At 40.0% G+C, this 13,705-nt stretch overlaps 1 protein-coding gene across 3 annotated transcripts in view; it reads right to left on the bottom strand.

Moving 5' to 3' along the window:
• Positions 1 to 368: 368 nt before the first annotated feature.
• The window catches only part of sorcs3a (sortilin related VPS10 domain containing receptor 3a), a 222,596-nt gene continuing 209,259 nt past the window's right edge, over positions 369 to 13,705 (bottom strand). For all 3 annotated transcript variants that reach the window (XM_008422187.2, XM_008422199.2, XM_008422206.2), the window contains 5 exons: positions 6,809 to 6,940; positions 6,620 to 6,719; positions 3,867 to 3,972; positions 2,983 to 3,143; positions 369 to 1,278 (listed from right to left, as the gene is read on the bottom strand). In XM_008422187.2, coding sequence (XP_008420409.1) covers positions 1,220 to 1,278; positions 2,983 to 3,143; positions 3,867 to 3,972; positions 6,620 to 6,719; positions 6,809 to 6,940 — 558 coding nt within the window. In that variant the 3' untranslated portion in view covers positions 369 to 1,219. The remainder of the gene's footprint in view (positions 1,279 to 2,982; positions 3,144 to 3,866; positions 3,973 to 6,619; positions 6,720 to 6,808; positions 6,941 to 13,705) is intronic.

Genomic DNA, 13,705 nt, shown 5'->3' with positions numbered 1-13,705 from the left:
AACTGACCACATCAGAGAGAATGTATCTGTTATTAAATCCTGATTATATTTTATGAGCTCCTTTACATAAAGCATTGTTAGTGTTGGCTTTAATCTTTATATAGAAACTTTAATCTCAACATTTTGTCTTTATTGCTGTTTTGCCACCCTCAGTTTTTCCTCTCATACGGATCATAAAGCTTCATCAAAACACGTTGTTTTTGTCCGTCTGTTAAATGTTTGACAATCTGGGTCAGGACTTTTTCATTATCTTTTGAGTTAGAACAAAGTATTTTCTGTACATTATGAAAATGTCACCATTTTTTCCAAAGTTGCTCTAAAATGCTGTGAACTGCAGACCTGGTCCCCACAAAGCAGGACAATCAAAATGGAGGCAATGATGCCAGAAGCTTTTAATGTTTGGTTCAAGGACACTCATCTAGTTAAAATGTCTGGTTATCTCGAGTATATTTCTACTGAAAATATAAATATATTATACACAATCCTCCTCATGTTGATCCGCCATGTTTTGCTTGCAGAGTAAATCTGGTAACGGCAGCTGAACATTAGCAGATCGACCCGTTTCAACAGCAACTGAAGAGGATGACGGCAGAACAGAACCTGGCCAGAACCGACTGGGCTTAGACGAATGTTTAGAAAAGAACTATTTACAACACTTGCTTATCTACAACACAGAAACCGTGTCCTCAGTAGGAACATGCACAAGTCAAGGACGTCAGCAAAGCAAAATGTTTCTCCGTGAGCGATGTCTGACGTTTTAAACACACCTTCAAAAACAGACGGCCGTCAGATCTCACGCCGCCGCCATAAGACTACGAGCATGTAGAAAGGATATTTACATGGAACAGAACAAAAGATAATACTATACATTTCAGTAATATTCCCTGTTTGATTGAAGACTCTGACAATATAGTCTACATTTAGGCAGAAATGATTTTCAAAGCAAACATCTCAGGAAATGTACAGAACTCATCCACAAAAGATAATTCCCTCAGCAAATGAATGGAGCGTTTACATCCACGGAAACCCAAAAGTCTCGTCGTCGTAGCAGAGATCCCATCGCTGCATTGGATGTTGCCCAACGAGACATCCATGCAAGTCTGTATAAATGAGGCCTTTTAGAAAAACTATTAACATCAGTTGTGTTTAGAATTACAAAACAGAAATAGAGAAGAAGCCCGGACACTGTGACACTCGCTCTGAACACAAACCGCAGCTTCTACACGCTGGTACAGTTTGGGATCTCCCTTGTGTTCTCGCAGGCGTTTCCGACTCCTCCTGAGCAGAAAACACAGAATCAATCAGACAAAGAACCGACACTTTGTTCACTTCTGTCACTTCACAACTGTGACTTTCACTTTTCCAGAACAAATGGCTATTTTGGCATTAATGCCTCGTAATTCAATGCTAATCACAAGGTTCTGTGGGTGTAAATGACATAGGGACAAAAAATGCCCACTGAGTGTAATAACTATAGAAAAGGTTCTCAAATAATCACACACTTCATTAATTGTTTCCAGTCTTTTGCTGCTAACTAAAGAAAACAGAGAGTGGTGTTTATAACAGCTGGTTGTGAATCTAAAGAGTCGTATTTTGACAACTGAACAGATTTGTTCAGAAACATAAAACAAAACTACATCAAGGAATTATTATTAATAGTGCATTGATTTATGACTCCAGAAGCCCAATAAAACTGTCAGGGTTTTCTGAGGTCTGATGTCCTCATCAGGTTATTTCAGTCGTGAGAAAAAATGTTTAAAATTATCTGAATCCTGATGGAATTTAATAAAAGATTTCATGATTTGTCCTTTTGCTTTAAAAACGAATCTGCAAAACAGTGAAAAGTAACAAAATGTCTTTTACAACCAAACAGAAATGCTAAAGCGGATTCATCCCTGCAGACTGGACCACCGTCCTCCATCACCCCGAGGTCCAGTTCTGATCACGGACCCATTGATGGTTCTTTACCAGGACCGGTCACTGACTGGTCTGCAGCTGTGCAGCTCCTGAGCAACAAACTGGGATGAGTTTTGTGTTCTGACCTCTTCCCATCTAAACCAGTATGATCTTCTTCACCAGTTTGAGCCTCAGAACCTCATTTGTTGGACCAAACAACACGGGTCTTTGTTCTCGTATTCCTGACTCCGTTGGCCTTTCACCTCTCTTCCTGCCCTTTAGCAGCCGCTGACCATCCAGACCAAGGAAACCTGACAGGAGCTGCATTTTGCTCTGATCCAGTCACCCAGCAAACTTCCTCAAATCCCCAAATTTCCTGCTTTAAGCATCAACTGGGAAGTAAGATTCCCACTGACTGCCTGACATTTCCCACCAGTGGTGAGCTCACTGCCTCCAGTAGACTTTATTTCTCTTTAGACTCTTTGCTGACTTTACTCTCTAATTTACTTTTTTGTAAACTTTCAGTTGAATAAAGTTCAGCATCTGTGTTGTAGTTTTATTTGTCGACTGATAAGAATGAATCCAGTAGTTAAATGTTTTCCCTTTTTACCCCAGAATATCTTACAGGTGTTAGTTTATCAATCTTCCAGAGACATTTATAATTAAACGACTTTAGCTTTTAAAAACAGCATCAGTTTCCACTAAATATCCTGTAAATATGGTGCTTTAGCATTAGTGGAGCTAATGTTTATGATTAATGTTTAGGTTAAACATTAATCTAACCCATCAGCTGGCATTAGTGCCCACCAATGTCTAAGAATAACCACTTTCTTCAAGTGTCAGGTCATAAGGTCGTATCTCACTGATGTGATACAATTTCACTAAAACCCAAATCATTTATAACCCAGTTTCAAGCAAATGTTTACATTAAACTATATGCTTATTTTTAAGCCTTTTTCTCTGAATGAATAAAACTGGTGAGAGGAGATGCTTCATGTCTGTGTTGACTGAGCTGAATCACATCCGCCCTGCAGACTGGCAGCTGGAAGCAGCAGCTTCTCCAGACAAACGGTGACTTTGACTTACTCTTGACCCGGGCATCCAGTTCCTTCTCCATGAGCTCTTTGGACGCTGTGAACTCGCTCAGAGTGATTTTCGGCGTGCCGTCGGCCTGACCGACCGAGCCAATCATCTCCTGCTCCTTCTCCTGGTTCACCTCAGCGTATATGTTGATCCAAGGTATTTTTCTACGGATTAGAGAGGGAAGACTCAGTCAGTCGGCCACAGAGCCGTTTCTGTTGCATCTGAAGTGATTACTGTGACACCCAATCATCTGTTTGTGCACAAGCTCATTTCAAAGAGTGCGACTTTGTCTGCCAAAGCAAATATTTGCATTCCAAGGTTAAAATCATCTTCAATGTAATTACATTTCTGCAACTTATTTATATGAAAATAACAGCAACATTGGAACTCTGCATAATTCTCATCTAATATCGTTTTATTCAAACTCTATCCAATTTATTTCTAATTACTCTTCATTCCAGTTATTAATTGTTCTGGTTTGTCGACTGTATGATTCCCTAAAAAATGTCTTTCCTCTGACTGACAGGAGAAATTACAGATCCATAATTAATGGATTCCAGTGTTTTCACATTCCCACTGAGTTTTCAAAATAATCACTTTGAGGACGAAATAATTTATTCAGCAAATAAAAGCACAAACTCTGCATATCAAACCACTTAAGAGATACTTTTTCTGCAATTTTATGGCTGATTGCAGAGCAAGCCTGATGCATTAACCAGTAAAAAAGTAAAGGCAGCGTTTGACTGAAGCTTTCAGACTCAAAGCATCAAATCTGACTGCAGCTGATTGGAACAGGCCGTGTTAATCTGCTCCCATCAGTAACGGAGAACAGAGGAAGAGTCGCATGTCGGAGCTGGATGTGACCCTGCAGCAGAAAGTGGATGAACCTCTTAAACTTGTAGATGAGGAAGACGGCGAGGCCCAGGAACACCACCGAGAGGAGCATGAGCATCGCAGAGCTGCTGTGTCTGGGACTGGAGTCCACCAGCGGCGCTGTGGACACAGACAGGGACGAGCTGAGGAAGAGGAGTCATCTTCATCTCACCTCATGCTCACACTGACCTGATATCACAAATCTAAGACCTACATGTGGTCACAACAACAACAACAATAATAATAATAATAATGATAATAATAATAATAACAATAATAATAATAATAATAACAATAATAATAATAACAATAATAATAATAATAATAATAACAATAATAATAATAATAATAATAATAATAATAATAATAATAATAATAATGGGTTTAAAGAAAAGATCCAAATAAAGAATAAAATAATAAAAATGCAAACCTGCTCCAGAACTATGTGTGTTCTGTAATAATTATATTGGGATCATTTTCATGGAATAAGTTTCATGTTGGCGCCTTTAAGTTCAGGATAAGTTTAAAAGATTTGGGAAAATGTCTGTATTTAACTTGAGGATCTTGGATAAAATGTGGATTACAGAAAATGCAGAGTGAAGACAAACTGCAAACAATTATTTCTTGTTTAAATGACATAATTAACCCAGAGGAGGAACAGATAGAAATACATCATTAGCTGACAAAAACTAATATGAAATTCATTATTTAATTAAAGGATGTAAACTTCTGGTCCACCCATGCAGTTCAGGTTCTCCATCACTCATTTTACTGTTTCTGCTCAGATTAGGAAAATAAATAATCTCCTCCGTTTCCTGTGTTCTGTGTGATTGGTTCATCATGGATCTTTCCATACAGGCTTAAATAGGACATAAAAATGATATTGGTTCTGAAATATTCAGCTCTTCCTCTCATCGCCCTTCATTGTTCAGTATTTGTGTGTGAAGTGAAAGAAAACTCCTGTAGAGGTCTGATGTAAAACCAGAGCCAGGCTACGTTTGGAGTGACTCCATGTCTGCATCTGACTTTTCATTTTACAGGTAAACCTTTGCAACTGAACTGATGCAGAAAAACAACAGTTTAAGCATCTAAGGTTGTTTTCACAGCTTGTAGTTTCCTGCCATAGCCGACAGACTCTGGTTCGCTTGGTGTTCACATGCATTCAAGCTGCACCTTCAGACTTCAGTTCCACAAGCTGAGATCGAGGGTTTTAAGTGCCGTTTTGGTCGGCATCAGAGTTCATTAAACATGGACGCCGCCCCAAACAAAGCGGACTGTCTACACAAACACACTGGAGTTTGATTACAGCAGACTAAACATTGTTGGTGGGAATCCACCCAAGACATATGGCTTTGAATTTAATGACTTTTTGTTTGCCTGATGATTTTTCAGAGGGATTTTTGGGCTTATCCAGACGGTAATAAACAATTAAAAGGAATCTAACACAGTGTCCAGCGAGAAAGGTGGTGGTGCTTTAAAGAAAAAAACAGAGCACAGAAGCATTTCTTCTTCTCTGTTTACTGCTCTTTAATGATGTAACTTAATTGCATGAAAGGTTTTCCTTAAAACATTCCCTCTTCGCATGTGTCCTCAGCTAATTTGCATGGCAATAAGCCATTAAGTCGCTAGGATTTATTTTAATATCTGGAACATCTGAAGGTGTAGCAGCATGAAATTGTTTCTGAGCAGGTGACAACAGCAGGAAATTCACACTTTTCAGCTGGATTTGAAATGCTTTCCTGCACAGTTATTTCATACAGGAGCCCATTTGCACTTTAGAATATTAATATCACTGTGCATGGTTTATCTCACAAGGCGCCCTCATTAAATTCCTCTCATTGTTTCTATGTCTGCAGGAACGTTTGCCTCCTCCGTCATTCACGGGGAAATAACGCCATTTCCACGGCTTCCAGAGTTCTCCTGAGACCCGCGACTCGGAGTGCGCGTGCTGGCGACCTTTGTCGCGCCGCTTGAAGGCTTTTCAGACCTTTTCTTGGGAGGTGATATATAAAGAAGGATCCAGCTGGGTACAGCACCAATGTCATTAGAGTTGCAGCACACTGCAGGAGTATCTGGCTGTTAAAGCTGTGCACTTTGAGCTACAGAGTCAGAAATAGTGTGGCTAATAAAACCAGCCAGGCAAAGAATACAATGTGTGTTTGTCTAGTAGAAAGGGCCAGGAGACTCAGAGGACCACCAGGCTTTAGGTCAATAAAAAGTAGAGCTTTCTATTCCAGCCGCGCCGTTTAAAGTCTCTTTGTCTCCATGAATCACACAAACTGAACTCAAGGGCCAAAACTGTCAACCAGCTTTCTCCTTCCAAGCAGTTAACAACTTCTCAATCCCTAATTCCATCTCTGCCCTCAAATTGTACACTGTTCCTTCTCAAGGACTAAATAATCAACATAATTATACTCAGTGTAACACTCATTTTGTGGTTGGATGGCTGCATAAGAAATGGAACAGATGTTCAGCTTTTGATGGCAGGCATAAAAGATCCCTCGTCTCAAGGAGCTCCACTCAAAACCCGGCCCCTCCCACGCTCCCCTGTGTTCCCGCGCCTTTCCGATGGAAGCCGACTGAAAGGAATTTTAATTGGCAGACCAAAGAAAAATTTCTTGTTGTCAAAACACGGTTATTACCATTCGGTTTTCTCCACACTCCCACAACAGAAATTGCTAAAATGAATTAACGCCTGTCAGAGGACAACATTACTGCTGACAGCTTAATGACGGGATAGGAAGCAGGAAGAGGAAACCTTCCTCACCCAGCGTTAGCTGTGTGTTGTAGACGATGACTCTGACGCCGGGCTTCAGCTCAAACTCCACAAGGTTTTGGTTCAGTGCGCTTACGATGACGCTGGACGCCTGTTGGGTGGAGGAGAGAAGACATTTACACCCTGAAGCCTAAATCTGATTGGTTTCCATTCATTTCTAAAACGGTAGATTATGCCAACCTTCTCTAGCTCTTCCTCACTCCTCTTCTTGCCCTCAGACTGGTTCTTGTTGGGTAGCAGGAAAAGTTCTGCAGCTGTTGGAAGTCCTGGAAAAACGGCGACCAAGAGCTGATCCTCTGGGAAGTCTGACACCTGGTGGACGTAGAAGAATTTTATCACAAGGCCTGTAAGATCATTACAAAAAATTATAGGGGGGCAGATAAAAGAATCCATAACAGACAACAACGTGTCAGTCAGGCCAACACTGATCGACCCATTGGGCCAATACCGTGCAGTTCCACAGGGGGCAGCGCACTCAACCACGAGCAGCACAGTCATCAGAAAGCAAACAGGATTTCACTTGATGACACTGATCCATTCAAACAGATTAAATTTCCATTAGTATTTTTCATTGGGGATTAAAAAGTGCTTTCTGAACTGAAATAAACTAAATAACATGAGATGGACACGGTACCAATAATACAAGCAAATCAAAGAATATTTAATCAGAAAATCAGAAGCCAATAGTTTATATTTTTACCACTCAAAGGTTGAATTAGAACAAAGTTCTGGGTAGGACTGAGATCTGCATAGTTTATAAATATACTGCTCAAAAAAATAAAGGGAACACTTAAACAACACAATATAAATCAAACTTCTGTGAAATCAAACTGTCCACTTAGGAAGCAACACTGATTGACCCGACGAGGGTCCCCGTTGTCAACCAGTGTTGCTTCCTAAGTGGACAGTTTGATTTCACAGAAGTTTGATTTACTTGGAGTTATATTGTGTTGTTTAAGTGTTCCCTTTATTTTTTTGAGCAGTGTATATTGAACTAAAAAAACAGATCGAGCCTCCTGTTGGATAATTACTGGATGTCGATTATCTTTCAATAAGTTTTTTAACCCAAAGTGATGCAATAATTAATATATTTCTAATGATGCACGAAAGATGGTGAATCACAAAGTACAAAGTGTTAGAAACATTTCAGGAAAAACTCATTTTTTTCCATTTCATCCCATTTTATAACACATAACTAATATTTTCTTTCACTGAATGTGGAGACTACATGTGTTATTAACATCTGGTAAGAACTAATGCCATTAGCATCTTTTACAAGTACATCTACTTTGTGAATATATTATGTACAATACTTGTTTGGCCACATGAGGTTGTAACTCTCTTTAAGTGTCACCACTAATGATGATTATACTAAATGACAGGAAATTATTATGTTTGGTTTAGGACAAGTTTCTGAGTTTAGGAAAACAAAAACATCAAACTTTTAACTCTAATGTGAAGAACAATTTAGTAGTTTACTTACTGATGGCGAATAACAGACATAAAAAACAGATACAGTCTAAATAAATTATAATATAGAATTTCTTCTCTTTTAGGAAGAAATTCAAGGAAACTGGAAAACATCCCTGAAGTGTGACTGAAACCGTTTCCAAGCATCCGAGGAATGTGAACTATTTTCATCTTTCGGTCCAATAAACTAAATTTAACTGGGTGTTTTTATACATAAACATAGAAAACAGATCACATTCAAATCTGATGACAGTCTAATTAATTTCAGTCGCAGCAGTCATGTTGTCTTTCAGGCCAACAGAAGTATCCAATTTGACTCACTATAATAAGATCAAACTGTCAGATTCCCAAAACCAGAAACTGAAAATGAGGATTATTTGTCCCAAAATAAAAAAAACCCAGAAGATCTGTGATGATCGATTCGACTCAAGAGGCGAGAAAATCCACCATGTTGTCCACGGCAACAAGATGGGCAGAGATTTTAGTAGCATTTTGGGAAAACTACTTCACAAATATGGAAACCACAAATTGTTTTAACGAATAAAATCAGAGTCAAGTATTTCAATATTTGATCTGATTTAGATCTGGAAAGAGAGACGATCCAATGGAATGACAGTAAAAACATTTAATTTCTGTAACTCAGCGTTTTATGTATTCAACAGAACGAAGAGTTCAGATGATTCTCTCTAGTTTCTGTAACGGCTCCATGAAGCTCCAGAGTTATTCTGGAGGCCACATGAAGTCTGGACTTGTTGCCTGAAGATGGTTGGTGATCTCTGTGCTCCACATGCCTCAGCTGACAGGATCTTTGTTATAACAACAGTTGGCAGCAGAATCACCAGCAGCAAAGAGCTTTCAACACTGGACTCTCATGACACCTGATCAGGGTGCCGCGCTCAAATGACAGAGTTTCTGACACAAATCCGTTCTTTAAAGGAAGTCTTCACCTGGGCTACATGTTTTATTTTTTTTAGACGTGCGGCCATGGCAGTGACCTGAATTCAGTGATATCGAAGGGTCACACAATCCCATTGGCAGCATAATGGTTTCCAGTGAGGGTACTGGTTGATTTGCCTCCTTAAAATGAGGCAAATCAACACACATATTAGTTTATAGAACATTAAAAACAATTATTGATAATAACTCAAGGAGTTTTAATTAGTATCTATACATATGGTGCAAATTTAACACTTAAGTTTGCACAGTTTTTTATATTTCTTAAAAATATTTGTTTATATTTTATGAAGTAATACATTTAGGTTTGAATTACATGTTTTAGATTCCAGTCATCCATCTATTTTAGACCAACATGGGATATTACAGTTCTGGACTGAGGCGAAAGGTTGAGAATCAAGACTAAATGTTTTCTGTATTGGTTTCCAGAGCAGCATTTCATGAAGCCCTTAGCATTTAACAAGTTTACAGAGTCAATGGGACAGACAACCTGTGTGGCAATCATTCTTAATTTTACAGCCTGCCATGTTTCTGTGGCCGGGGCGACAATAGTGCCCGTACAGCCAAAGTACATCAATTACCAGGCCCAGAAATCACTATTGGAGCACCAAAGTATTGGACAAATGATAGCCACAGGCACGTCTCGACATGAGAAAAGGAGTAGTGAAGGGAGTGATAAAGTGAATCAATGACAAAAGAGGCAACGGCCCCTGAAAAAAAAAAATCAATGCCCTTGAACCATGTTTACACTGGGTGCAATCAGTCATTAGTTTAAACATATGGTGGGTTCATCTGCAGTCTGCTCCCTGTTTTGATGCGCTGCAAATTTAGTGCTGGATGCAAAGACTGGAGGAGAAAAAGGAGAGACGGGTTCCACATGGAGGACAAGGTTACCTACTGAAGTAAAAACACAACGCAGACTCAAAGTTAATACTTTAACTTTTATATATGGAAACATTTTAAGAAAGAGGCAGTCTGAACAAAATCTACTTGGGAATTAAATAGAAGTTATTTTTTTAAACTTTGAACTTTTCTGGAGTTTAAAGTTCCTTAGAGCTCCTAGATTATCTGTCCACTGTTTATTATCTTAAAACCAGCATTTGCAAATTAGCAACAAACCCAAATGTCTGTTTGATGAACAACATTGAAGATGCTGCAAAATCAGAAACATGGGGAACACAGAGGTTCACACCAGTATAATCCACCTCTCTCCCAGTCAAGCTACCAGCTGAACTTTTATCATGACAAACTCTCTTTTGCTCTTTCATCCTTTGGGTTTATAAAACCGGCTCAGATTTAAAATGTTTTTCTCTCCTAGATAAAGCTGCTACAGCCTCTACTGCTGCCATTAACTCTGTCCTTTTCCTGGACACTGATCCTGGTTTTGTGTCTCTGCTCCGGTCAGACGGCCGCTCAGGTTCTGGTTCTGCTGGAGGTTTCTTCTTGTTAAGGGACGGTCTTTTCTCTCTTCTCTATGTACATGCACACAGTTTTAATAAAGCAACATGTCAGCATTAGAAATATGTTTTTGTGCGTCTGATATAATGTCCACTTTTCCTGAGAAACCTAAACCATACAGCATTAAAAACTAGTTTATGATACATCACTGTGTTTCAAAGTTTAACATTTGAGTTGAATTACTGAAATAAATGGACTTTTCAATGAAATTCAAATGTATTGAAATGAACATGTATATTTGCTCATAAATGTGTTGCTGTTGGGATTAAATGGGATCAGTTTTAATAAACCTGCATCAGCTGGATGCTCCTCCAAGCCTCTGGGCCTGCAGCAGTGAGCGGCTCCACTAGACTGATGGGCTGCATTAACCTTGGAGTGAAGATGTGGGGGAGTGCCAATATTGCAGACGGTGTGAGGCTGAGCTGTGAGAAATGTTGATGGAAATTGTGAGGGAGGCAGCTGCAGACAGGGAGAGTGGAATGAAAATCTTTATTACTTCAAATGTGATCAGGACCAGCGGTGGTACTGAAACGAGCCCAGGTGAAGAGAGCAAAATCTTTACTGTAAAGACCTGAGCAGTGGAGTTAAGCTGAACCACATGTCCGTTTAATGGAGCCTGCCTTTAATTTTTGGTTTTTCTCTCTGTTCTCCGGGTTTTGATGATGTTTACTGTGCCGTGGCGCCATCAGGCAAGTCGGAGAGCTCAACCAGAACAAAATGGAGGAAAAATAAACCCTCCTGTCAACACTTGGACAATATGTTTGCCTGGAAATGAACTTGATGTCAGCTGCCCTCATATAAACAGATCTGAGCAGATAGAGAGGAGCTGATATCAAACTGTGACAGGATATTGTCAGAGGATGAAAAACAAACAAAAGCGACGATTCAGCCAGCAGCGTAATCTAATAAAACCCATTTTCACCTGCTGCTTTCTTCTAATATTTCACTGCAACATGGACTATGAGGTTATTTGTACTGCATGCGCTACAAGTGAGAAAAAAGAAAATAAACAGAAAACAGACAAAACTTGGTTCTTTGGTTTATTTTTACAGTTTTTATTTCAAAACCGACATGAAACCAAAACTCGTCAGTTTCAGCATTTTTATTAATAACCTCTGAATTCCTGCAGTCTGAAACACATTCACAGAAAATGTCCTTTCAACTCTTTACCATTTGTAATTTCTCTTCATTCATGTTATTGGGACACAAAGCCATGAGCTTCAGATTGAGTCCAACTGGGTGGGTTGAATGGGTCGGGACCCAGCAGGCCGGGTTTCAGCCGTACCCTGTTCTCCTTCTGGGATCGTCTTGGTGAAAACGGCTTGTGTTTGAAAAAGATCTGGTCTGAAGGGCAGCAGAACCAGCTTGTATTTATTCTGGGGGTTCGGGTCTTGGAAGCCCAAACTTCCCTCTTCCCGGCCCTTTGGGCCAGTTTCTCCTGGGGAATCCCACATCTTCCTCTGGTCACCAGGGAGGCGTCCTGACGAGCTTGGATGGCTGAGCTCATCACCTTTTGTCTCAGGGAGAGTCCAGACACTCTGCAGAGGAAATTCATTTCAGCCGCTTGTATCTGCAGCCTCGTTCCTTCAGGCACTACCTGAAGCTCATGACCTGACATGAGGGCAGGTTTGACTCAGATCTCTTCTCTACGACAGACTGGTGCAGCATCACTTTAAATAAAGTCAGCAGCAGTCAGAGCATTTTGAATACAGGATCTGAAGAGAATTTAAAAAATAAAAAACTTTTTTTTATTCCATTCTGTGCAACTTTTTGTTTTGTTTCATAATCAAAAAAAATATGTTACTGTATCTTACAGTCGCTCCAAAACTCTGCATGCAGCTTGTGAAATGACAAAAATAACCCAGCGGAGTAAAAGTAATGCTGTTTGTATCAAACACAATGAATTCTCATTCACGTTTCTGCAACATAATGAGAAACCTGTAAAAAGACAAACACGATGCTGAAGCTTTGTGCTTTGAACTTAGTCAGGTGTAGGTGGGAACTGCAATGTGCAGGAGCAGAAAGACGGAGACTTGACATGAGAGAATGTGACAGCGCGCATTGTGCAGGAATTTCTCCAAGACGTTCACTCCTGCATGCACAGCTTTTCCACTGTGGACTTATCTGTGTCCCAATTTATTCTCAGTAAAAAAGTTAAAACACTTTTTTGTACGTGAAGTAGTAATTCAGAACTCCTTAATTGTCAAATGTAATTTCTATAAAGCTAATGTAATAAAACATTTTTCAGGTCTGTTATTAAAAAAAGGACATCAAAGTGATGCTTCTAAAAACCTAATGTTTTTATGTTCGCCTTCCTGTTACGCCTCTGCATCGGCTCTCATTTAATCTAAACAAGCGTCATTATTCTGCACCAGAACAATCCAGAGGCTGGAAATCTGGACGTAAACAACGCCTGAAAGTCTGAATTCAGAAATGGTTAAAGAAGTTTGTGTCTCTGAAGTGGATCACATCCCAATCCCAATCCCAATCCCACCACTCTCAGTTCTGACTGCACATCCAAACAGACTCCTGCTCCACAAACTCCATCGCTATTAGTTATGCTTTCTGTTTATTGGCTTCTCTTGTTCTGCAGTGATTTTGTGACAAAACTGTCGACTCTCATTGCTGAAAATCAAATCGATCCCCAGATGGCGCCGCCATATTACCTCCATCAACAGAGCGCTGCTGTTTACGTCAATGTCCTTCTTCTGCTCATGTGCGGCGCTTTGGGGTCGTAGATCTGATTGTGGTCGAATTTAAGTACTAGCATGAATGACCACAAAACAAAAACAGCAGATTCCAGCAAAATATCAAAAAAACCAAATGAGTTTTGAGCAGCGAGACCTTCTGTTTGAACGGAGAAACGGTCTCTGCATCGGTTACAAGCTAATTAAAGGAGCTGGATGAAAAGCTCGGATGTGATTTTTGGGGTATCAGGTTTCCACATGAGATCTCCTGCTGTCATCATCAGCCTCCTCCCTCCATCACCTCATCACCTCATCACCTCCACCTGCTGCTGTAATGCTCAATCTGCTGCTAAGATGCCTTCAAGCACCACCATCAAATACATCCAGCTATTCATGAGCTGTGAATGGGGAGATGAGTGGCACTTAACAATGATAGGCCACCCACACACACACACACACACACACACACACACACACACACACACACACACACACACACACACACACA

This window comes from Poecilia reticulata, linkage group LG1 (genome assembly GCF_000633615.1).
Source record: "Poecilia reticulata strain Guanapo linkage group LG1, Guppy_female_1.0+MT, whole genome shotgun sequence".
Classification (NCBI taxonomy): domain Eukaryota; kingdom Metazoa; phylum Chordata; class Actinopteri; order Cyprinodontiformes; family Poeciliidae; genus Poecilia; species Poecilia reticulata.
This window is presented reverse-complemented; position numbering and strand designations above follow the sequence as displayed.